Source organism: Rattus norvegicus, chromosome 8 (genome assembly GCF_021556685.1).
Source record: "Rattus norvegicus strain SHRSP/BbbUtx chromosome 8, alternate assembly SHRSP_T2T, whole genome shotgun sequence".
In the NCBI taxonomy this organism is placed as follows: domain Eukaryota; kingdom Metazoa; phylum Chordata; class Mammalia; order Rodentia; family Muridae; genus Rattus; species Rattus norvegicus.
The window spans coordinates 46,098,409-46,109,723 of NC_141541.1; the positions used below are offsets into that span (position 1 = coordinate 46,098,409).

Genomic DNA, 11,315 nt, shown 5'->3' on the forward strand with positions numbered 1-11,315 from the left:
AGGGTCACCTCTGCCCGGATTGCAGAACAACCCTAGTGCACTGGACTAGTAAAGCCTCTCGTTTATTACATTGGTCTTCGTCTCTGTGTCTCGGTGAGTAGGACATCCCGGACGCAGGACTTGGTGGGCTTTTCTTGAGTCTTACACAAACATACCAAAAGGACAATTGCTCAACTATGTTCATAGCAGCTTTATTCATAATAGCCAGAAGCTGCAAACAATTTAAATGACCCTTAACAAAAGAATAAATAATGAAAATGGGGTACATTTATACAGTGCAACATTACTCAACTATTAAAATCGAGGACATAATGAAATTTGTAGGCAAATGGGTGGGGCTAGAAAAGATCATCCTTAGTAAAAAAAAACAAAACAAAACAAAACAAAAAAATCATGGCAATACTCCAGTACTCCCTTATAAGTCGATATTATCCATAAGGTACAGAATATCCATGCTACAATCTCCAGAATTAAAGAAGCTAAGTAAAAAGGAGGGCTCATGAGAGGATGCATGAATTTCAATGAGAAGGAGAAATGCAATAGACATCAGTGGTTGTTGGAGGGAGAGAACCTGGTGACAGAAGGGTTAGGGAGAAGAACAGGAGGGATCAAGTATCAGAGAAAGAAGGGAGAGAGGACTGGGATCTCTGGGATAAGCTAGATTCCTAGGATGATGGAAACTCCCAGGAATCTATAAGTATGACCCTAGCTAAGACTCCTAGCAATAGGGGAGGTGGAATCTGAAAAGGCTGCTGTTGACATTTTGTCTTCTACTGTCTATTGTAATGCTTGGTGGTGGCCCTAGGAATGAAGTCTGCACATAGCCTCTGGGACCCTGCCCCCAAATTGATTCTGATTGGTAAATAAAAATGCCAACAGCTAATAGCTGGGCAGAAGAGGCAGGCGGGGTTAGGGTTTCGTGAGCTTGGGAGAAGAAGGGAGAAACTGCCATGGAATTAATTGAAGAAGAACATGCAGGAGAGAAGAAAGGGGAGCTGCCATGAGTTAGCTGAGTCATAACAATGTAGCCATATCAGCTTGCCAATTTGAGATAAGAGCATCCCAGAAGAAACGAAGTGTAGTAAGTAATAACTTGGGTTATGAATAGGAAGGTCTATTCTAACAGGATGGAGGGTAATCAGTTGCTCAGATATTGTGCTGCCTAATGCAGTTTTAACACATCACGTGCATCATCTTTATATCAAAACTACAATGAAATATATCCTTAATTTTATTTGGTAATTTTATTATTGTTTTTCCAGCATGAATCCCACAGACTTTTATAAGTGAGAAGTTTACCATTGGTCTACAACTCATGTTCCTCCCCTTTTCTGAGTCTGTTTTATAGGCATACATAAGAATATGTAGGTATAATTATAAATAGTCCAAGGTCATGGAAGTCTAGGAAGTGGAGAAGTGAGCATAAACTCAGGCTGATTTGAGAGATTGTTTCTATTTTTTCAATCTCTTTGTAGAATTTGTTTTCGTACAGTATTAAAAAAAAACTAGTCTAATGTACATAACTACTATCAGAGATACCTATAGGAAAGTTACAAATGGCAGATAAGTATGTCCTTGGACATTCTTCTGGTAGAGTTGTACAAAGCGTAGAGGAGGAAGACAAAGAGGAAAGCTCGCCACTCTGTAAAGGGGACTAGGAATTCCTAGTGGGAAATCATAGTCTAGTAACTTTTGAATCTTAAAAGATCCAATATTAGTTCCATTGCACTGAATGCAAGCACAAGATTATTAATTAAGGTTCTCCAGGCACACAGCCAGCAGGGAAATAGTCATAAAGAAGAGAGTAATTGTTTGTGATCCCAATGATTTTTCTCAGAAATCTTGGCCTTGAAATAGGTATTCTCATTTGAGTCAGGCAATGCTTTGGAGACTTAGGTAATATTGTTATTTTATTTTGTGTATGTGAAAATACATTTGCCAAGAAACTCTCAAATGAAAATTCCCTGTGTACCTCTTCTAAGAGTTCATAAAGAAATTAGTAGTGCTATCTATACTTTTCTTTATTGTTGGATACTTGGCCCTCTCAGTACCATAAAGAGGGAAACTCTAAGAAAACCAAAATGAAAGAAGGATCCAGGAGAACAAATGTATGCATAAAATCATCTTTGACTTGGATATATATCTTAAAACCAGATGGTATTTAAATTATAAATACTGCATAAAAGTTCTTATGTGTTGCTCCTTTCAGTTTTAATTGGTAGTAAAGAAAGAGATGAAATTATAACTAATTCAGATGTTTATTTTCATGCTTTCTGGACAGATATACATATTACAGTTAATGGAAAGAGGAAATAGAGGCTCATGTGAAATTAAGATGAGTTCCTGGGAATCTTTCTATGGCTTGCTATGTGTTCCTTGAACCTAAGTTTGTAAAACAGTTTTAACTTATCATTCTGGAGTAAAGGATAAGTTGATTGGTAGTGTCACCTTCTATTCTTACAGTTGCTATACATGAAGAAAATAATTATGGAGAATGACTCTTTTGTGTCTGAATTTATTCTTATGGGACTGACAGACCAACCTGGGCTCCAGCTGCCCCTATTTGCTCTGTTTTTAATGAACTACACAGCCACTGTGATGGGAAACTTGAGCTTAATGAGTCTCATTTTCTTGAACTCAAATCTTCATACCCCGATGTACTTTTTTATCTTCAATTTGTCCTTTATTGACTTTTGTTATTCATATGTCTTTACTCCCAAAATGCTGATGAGTTTTATTTTAGAGAGGAACACCATCTCCTTCAGAGGATGCATAACTCAGCTCTTTTTCTTCTGCTTTTTTGTGAACTCTGAGAGTTATGTGCTGACAGCTATGGCCTATGATCGCTATGTGGCAATCTGTAAGCCTTTACTATACAAGGCTATCATGGTACCTAGGATCTGTTGTCTTCTGATATTTGTTTCATATTTGATAGGGTTTGTTTGTGCCATGATCCTCACAGGCTTAATGTTTAGGCTCAAATTTTGTAATATCAGCATCATCAATCACTACATGTGTGACATCTTCCCTGTCATTCGGATCTCCTGCAGTAACACCTATGTCAATGAACTTGTGAGCTCTGCTGTGGTGGGTACAGGTATCATTTTATGTAGCCTCCTTATCTTAATCTCTTATGCTATGATCCTTTCCAATATCCTTTATATGTCTTCAGGTAAGGGTTGGTCCAAAGCCTTGGGCACTTGTGGTTCTCACATCATAACTGTTAGTTTCTTCTATGGATCTGGGCTGCTTGCTTATGTAAAGCCATCTTCTGCTGAGACTGTAGGCCAGGGAAAAATTTTTTCAGTGTTTTATACATTTCTGGTGCCCATGCTGAATCCTCTCATTTACAGTCTCCAGAACAAAGATGTCAAAATTGCTGTGAAGAAAACATTGAAGAGAATCACAAGTTAATTGTACTAGTGGTGCTTCACATAACCCTGTCCCCAGGGGACTGCTTATCTTTCTCACTACCCACCTTTTATTCTTTCTGCTTTCCCTTACATTTCCACAATGTCAACATGATTTCTACTATATCATTTTTTTCTTCTCATTATGAATTATAAATATGTGTGTGTGCCTGTTTTTGGACTTGGTATGTTAAATTATGCTGATTTTGTGCTATGTAATCTCACATATGTATATTTTGCAATTCATTTCTTTCTAACCTTTGGAGACTATATATATAACTATTTCCTTATTTGATAGTATTATGACCTGCAGATACAGTTCATAAAGGAAATGATGAGAAAAATCATAGGCTTGAAATAACTCCCCCAATTTTAGTTACTATCCACTTTCTTTTTGAGAATGATTCATACTCCAGGCTTTTAGCTTTAAAGCTGTGATGGACATCTGTAATTTGTTGTAATATGGTTTTATTTTTATAGATATCAGAGTATGTAATACGTTCAATTCACTGCCCAATACCTCGAATCTTTCAATTCTGATAATACATGTTGAAGTCTAGGTTATTTTCTGTCTTTCCTCAAATGGATACTCTGTTGTAAAAATAAAAATAAAACAGAGGAGGATTCTTTTTTCTGAAAAATCAAAACCCACTTAATGATTAGGGGTATATTGATAGATTATCTTGTTTGAGGTTTTAATTAAAAAAAGATTCATTCCATAATAAATCTCTACTTCCTGTTATCTGTCTATTGTCTATCTATCTATCTATCTATCTATCTATCTATCTATCTATCTATCTACCTACCTACCATCTATGTCATGTAGTTTAAAAAATGCCTGTATGACTTTGGTAAGACGGTACAATCAATGATGCAGATCCCAATTTACTACTTTATGTATCTTATGAGAAATGAATAGGGCAGGAATAGTGGAGATGACTTCGTGAATAAGGTTTATGCTTTTCTTGCACAAGATCTAGGCTGAGTCTTCATCACCCACATCATAGCTCATCACAACTGCCTGTAAAGTCAGTTCAAGGCCTTCTTCAGGCCTTGATGTGTGAGGCATGCAAGTGTCACACACATATATAAATTCAAGCCAAAGCACTCATACATTTTTTTTAAAAAATGACTTAAAAGAAAAGAAGGAAACACACAAAAGCAACACAGAATTCTAAAGAAATGGAGTAAATCTCAGCAGAATTGTTCCCAAAGATTGCAAGTTAGAGGAACGTAAGAGAATATGAACTATCACAAAGATTAGGAGTGGGATATATAAGAATATGGATTATTACAGAGTTTAGATTTTTTTATAAGGATATGGACTACTGTAGAGATTAGGGTTGTAGAAGAAGTTACATGATTATTAAAGGAGCTATGTATAGGAATTTGAAGTACAAATAAAATCATGCATGCTATCCTATTAGAGCCTCATCTTTAAGTGTCACAAGCATGGTAAACATCAAAATGATATTCCACAATTGCTTTTCTGTTAGTGATATTTATTTCTGGTACGGTGGGAATTGAGGAATTTGGCCAAACGTAGGATTGAAGCATGTCACTATTCCCAAAGTTACAAATATACTTTAAGAAGTCTGTCTCATGTTATATCTTGGACAGACAATAATCTATTCAGGAAATATACAAATAGGAAATTTACATTCTGTCACACTTTTTGAATGTGTCTGCTGGCTGAAGATACATCATACTGTTCATCACAATCATAAGTGAGTGAGTTATGGGCTGATACTTCTCAGTGAATGTTGTGAGTTCTCCTAGCAAAAAAATAATAAAGTCCATTTACTCCAGATGGCAAACCAAAGAAATAATATGGTAGAGGTATGGCTTGGTGAAATGATGGCTATTTTGCAAATTACTATGTAGCTCTAGACAGAAGTTACTGGCAGGAATATTGGAAAGTCATAGGCAGGTGCCTTACTGAAGAAGCCACATAAGCATGACATTTCATTAAAGCTGCCCCATTGAGGTCTCTGTCTAAATTCCAGTCAGCTTTCTACCTCCTGCTTTCTTTCAGAAACTGTTTAGTGCTAATGTATTCTTAGGCCACTGCCTTGTCAATATGGTGACTTTTGCAAGCTTCCAGAGAATTATGAGCATTTATCATGAAGCAAAGCTTTTGAGTCATATCTGCAAAATACTGAATATTTCCAGTTTATGGTACAGTAAATTTCTCAACTATTAATTATTTTACATTGACATATGAAGGATTGAAAGAAATTTTGTTTTAAATATGGGCTTAGAGAAAAATGCCTGTTAAAAACTTTAAATCAACCTAATTTAAATGATTTGTATCAGAGAGCTAAACATTTGAATTTAGTTTAATATTGAGTAAGTTATTACAATGCTTTCTGCATTACAAGGGTGTTTTTAGCTGATTGCTCATATGGAAAGTTAGAAAAACACGATATTTTTTCAGAGTGTTTTTGGGGAACTCTCTTCTGTCCATAGGGATTGCAACCCAAGTAATAGCATCTTTGTATACATTCATACAGACATATCTGAAAATTTTTTTAGCAAACATTAATACATCTGTTCTCAGTGGAAAGGAAAGAGAAGTATTTACTTCCTAAGTTTAAATAAGCATTTGTACTAATCAGGATTCTCTGTGTAGCCCTGGCTGTCCTGGAACTCACTTTTTACAACAGGCTGGCCTTAAACTCAGAGATCCTGCCTTTCTATGCCTTCCATGTGCTGGGATTAAAAGTATATGCCATTGCCACATTATAACAAGGTTTTCTAGAGTAACAGGACTTATACAATATCTCTCTCCTTTCTCTCTTGCTCTCTCTCTCTTGCTCTCTCTCTCTCTCCCTCTTTTCATATACACACATGAACATATATACATATACATACACGTGTGCATACATGTACATTCACATACATACATATACATATACATATACATATACATATACATATACATATACATATACATATACATATACATATACATATACATATACATATACATATACATATAAACTGTGGACCACCTTATCCAACAATGACAGCCTATGTAGAAAAGGTCCAATAATCCAGTAAACATTCATTCCATGAGGCTGAATGTCCCAGCTGGTCTTAAGTATATCCTGGAATTCCCAGAAGTAGGTTCTAACGCTAGTGAAGGAATGGACTTGCTAATGCAGGTAGGAGGAAACGAACAGAAAAAGAGAGCTTCCCTCTTCCTTATCCTTTGGATAGGCATCCAGCGGAAAGTGTGGCACAGATGAGAAGTGAATTGAAGGTGTGTTTTCATATATCAGTGAACTGAGTTAGATGGGGATCATCCTAATTCAAATGGTCTGTTAAGGAGAAAAAATCTTCACAGGTGTGCCCAAGCACTTTAGAGATTCCTGATATTTCAAATTAGTCAAGTTGACAACCAAAAATCTTTCCTCCAACTTTAGGTGCTTTTCAACATAAGACTGGGTAGTATAGAAAGTCACATAAGCAACTTTCAAACATATTATCTTGATGATGTTCCTTATTTGTTTATACTATTTTTCTACCTGTCTATTTGACCTTTATAATGTTAATGTGGTCTGAGAAATGGCTTGGTAGGTACTGAGACTTGCCACATAGTTGAAAGATACATCCCACTTCTATAAGTTGTTCTTTATTTTTCACACATGCACAATGGCTTCTTTTTGCATGAGTATAAACTTACCCACATCCACAGCATAAAAAAAGGTGGAAATAATATGAACAAGAACTAGGTGAAAAGAAAAACTGTGTTAGGTGAAGAGGACAACTATCACTATTATTTTACCCTCAGAGAATTATTAAACATCTTTCTTCTTGTGGCATAAATCATTAAATAGGATATTTAATTGAAATTATTAATGAAATACTTTTGCTACTGGTCTGAAAATAAGTTTTCGTGCCCATTATATCTGTGATGTAAATATATCTATGATATCAAATTTGGTATACTGTTGTGATTAAACATGCAACATAAGAGTTATTAGTGAAATTTTTGCAAAAATAATTTGTTCTTTGTTCATTTTTACTGCAATAAATAAACTTTAAATGATTATTTTCATTTCTGTATGTGTTTGGAGTGGGGTAAGTGTCCCTCTTGTGATACACCTATCTGATGAATTATTTGCAGTGATGGCCATTGAAGGGAAAGTCTATGCTTTCTTTTAGACATGGCAACTGATAGGTTCCTAAGGCCCTAGTGGATACCCAATATACTCATATACATATGAGTAGAATTGAGTGGACTCAGGAATTATTAGTAGCAATAAAAGTGCATAAATAAAAAGATATAAGACCAAATAAAGATGAAGTTGAAGCATTAAGTGTATTTGGAGAGCAGTACTAGTGGATTGATATTATCGATACACATTGTATAAATGAATGAAACTTTCATAGGATAAAATATTATTTTATATCAGAATTTTGAGATAAAAACAAGATGAAAGATGCAAACTATTTTCAGTAAAATTCAATTTTTGGAGTTAACATTCATGTCATTTAAAATTTACTTGTAACTATTCAAAAAATTACAAAAAGAATAAGAACTTGAAAACTTAAACAAGAATATGTTAGTAATCATCAAATAAAATGACTAAAATAAGAAGCCATGACAAATATGAAAATTACAAAGAATAGAACACTAAAAATATTAGAAAATTTCACACATTTCTCAGGGAGATATGAATGATGCAAACAATTGGTGGAGAATTTGTTAGTGTCTTACAGAAGTAAGCAGTGTTATATCTCAATCTATCTGCTCCTCATTCTTAACTAATTTGAAAACAGAATGTTATTGTTGACACAAATTTGTTCACTCTCCCAGTGTTCTTCATTCAATCTAGTTACCATGTCAAAACATACTTCAGAGTCTCACCTTCTGTTCTCTATTGATATCAATAACACATTTGAAAACGCCTGAGACATTTTATTGGCTCCGACTGACATGTGTGGGTGGTAGGGAGGAGAGACTCACATGACATAAAGAGCCAAGCTTGCTGTTTATTCTTTCTACACAGGTCAACAGCAACACAATAAGTGTGCTTCACTCAAATGTGACCAGGCTAGAACACATTGATGAAACTGAACAAGAAAATAAAACAGGATCAGGGAACAAACATTTACCAGTGTCTTTCATTATGTTCAATACATTTTCCACACACATCATGTATATCATCTTCATAACAGTGGTGAGATATCACTTGCATTTAATAATTTTATTATTGTTTTTTATGTAATTAGCTCTAACAGACTTCTATAAGCAATAACTTTGCCATTGGTTCAAAACTCAAGCCCCCCCTTTTCTTTTTCTATTTCATAGGCAGGCATAAAATATGCAGATGGAACTATATTTAAAGAGAAGTCAAGGAAATCTACACTTTCATAAATAGGAAGTGGAGGAGTGAGTGTAAAGTCAGGCTGATGTGAGAGACTGTCCCTATTCTTCTAGAGGCTTTGTAGAACTTCTTTGTATAATGATAAATCAGTGATCTGGTGTGTATTATTGCAATCAGAGGTGCCCGAGGGAAGCTATGAATGACTGATGAGGATGCCCTGCGACACTCTTCTTATGCAGTTTTACAAAGTGTAATGACTATTCCTAATTGTCAACTTGACTATATCTGGAATGAACTACAATCCAGAATTGGAAGGCTCACCTGTGATCCCGATCTTGAGCTTGGGAGATACAAGTTTCTGACTTAGATCTTGGCATGGAGATCTTGAGCCATAATGGCTATGAATCTCAGGAGACTAAGGCAAGAAGATCTTTGAGTTCAAGGTCAACCTGGGACAAAACAAGTCCCAGATCCAGGCACGGTGGTACACACCTTCAATCTGGGCCACAGTTTCTGCTGGAGACCTATTTAAGGACATTAGAAGAAGGAAGATTTGCTGCTCTTCACGTGCTTGCATTTACTTGCCAGCACATCTGTTAGAATCAACTAGCTTTGTGGGACTGAGGAACTATTAGATCCTTTGACGTCCCATTCACAGCTGACCATTTTTGGGGAGTTGGACAACAGAATGTAAGTCATCATAACAAATTCCATTACTTTATAGCGACTATTCATAAGTGTTGTGACTCTAGAGAACTCTGACTAATATGCAAAGCACAGACGGAAAGGACAAAGAGAAACACTCATAAGTGACAAAGAGATTAGGTAACCCTGGTAGGAAATAAAATATTGACTAGTATTTTGAATCTCCAAAGATCCAGTGATAGTTACGTGGCACTGAATGCATGTAATTTACTAATTAAGACTCCAGGCACACATCCAACAGGGAGGAAGACATAAAGAATAGAATAATTTCCTGTGATCCTAATGAATTTTCTCAGAAACCGTGGCCTTGAAATAGATATTCTCATTTGACTGAGACAAAGCTTTAGAGACTTACATTATTTACTTTGTATATGTGAAATGAAATTTGTCGAGAAAATTTCAAACAGAAATTCCCCATGTACCTCTTCTGGGAATTCATAAATACATCTGTGCTGATGTCTATAACTTTTTTTTTAATTACTGAATACTAGGTCCTCTCAGTAGAGTAAGGAGAAAGGCTTTAAGAGATCAAGAACACGAAGAAGCTCCGGGTGAACAATGGTAAACACAAAATTATCCTTCTTTGAATTATGTTTCTTAAAACTGAAAGTTATGAAAATCATGAATGATGTGTAAATGTCCTTGCACATTGCTCTTTTCAGTTTTATTTGTTAGTAAAGAATAAGCAATGGGATGGAATTATATTAAAAATGCATGCTTTCTGGACATATACACACATTATTAGAAGGATAGAAGAGAAATAAGGGCTCCTCAGAATTGAAATGAATAGTTGGAGATCTTTGCACGACTTGCTATATGCCCCTTTGATACAAGCTTATAAGCCATTAGTTTTAGCTTATGCCTCTGGAGTCAAAGATGAATTGCTTGGTAGTATAACCTTCTATTCTTACAGAGCCCATCCACGAAGCAAATGGCTACAGAAAATGACTCTTCAGTGTCTGAGTTTATTCTTATGGGACTGACAGACCAACCTGAGCTTCAGTTGCCCCTGTTTGCTCTGTTTTTGATGAACTACACAGCCACCATGGTGGGAAACTTGAGCTTAATGAGTCTCATTTTCTTGAATTCAAACCTTCACACCCCGATGTACTTTTTCATCTTCAATTTGTCCTTCATTGATTTTTGGTACTCATTTGTCTTTACCCCCAAAATGCTGATGAAGTTTTTCTTAGAGAAGAACACCATCTCCTTCAAGGGATGCATGACTCAGCTTTTTTTCTTCTGCTTTTTTGTGAACTCTGAGAGTTATGTGTTGACAGCCATGGCTTATGATCGCTATGTGGCCATCTGTAAGCCTTTACTGTACAAGGCTATCATGTTACCTAGGATCTGTTGTCTTTTGATGTTTATGTCATATTTGATGGGGTTTGCTAGTGCCATGATCCTCACAGGCTTTATGTTTAGGCTCAACTTTTGCCGTAGCAACATCATCAACCACTACATGTGTGACATTTTCCCTCTCCTTCGGATCTCCTGCACGAACACCTATGTCAATGAGCTTGTGAGCTCTGCTGTGGTGGGTACAGCTATCATTTTATGTAGCCTCCTTATCTTAATCTCTTATGCTCTGATCCTTTTCAATATTCTTCATATGTCTTCAGGTAAGGGTTGGTCCAAAGCCTTGGGCACTTGTGGGTCCCACATCATCACTGCTAGCCTCTTTTATGGATCTGGGCTGCTTGCTTATGTCAAGCCATCATCTGCTAAGACTGTGGGCCAAGGAAAATTTCTAACAGTGTTTTATACATGTCTGGTGCCCGTGCTAAATCCTCTTATTTATAGTCTTCAGAACAAAGATGTCAAAATTGCTGTGAAGAAAACGTTGAAGAGAATCACAAGTTAA

The 11,315-nt window shown here is 35.9% G+C and overlaps 2 protein-coding genes across 2 annotated transcripts; both read left to right on the plus strand.

Moving 5' to 3' along the window:
* Window positions 1-2,472: 2,472 nt before the first annotated feature.
* Or8c18 (olfactory receptor family 8 subfamily C member 18) lies at window positions 2,473-3,414 on the plus strand. Its single transcript, NM_001000442.1, has one exon. It carries the CDS (start codon window positions 2,473-2,475, stop codon window positions 3,412-3,414), a length of 942 nt encoding a protein of 313 aa, NP_001000442.1.
* A 6,968-nt stretch (window positions 3,415-10,382) lies between these two features.
* On the plus strand, window positions 10,383-11,315 carry Or8c19 (olfactory receptor family 8 subfamily C member 19). The gene has a single exon (NM_001000443.1). The coding sequence runs from the start codon at window positions 10,383-10,385 to the stop codon at window positions 11,313-11,315; it is 933 nt and encodes a 310-aa protein (NP_001000443.1).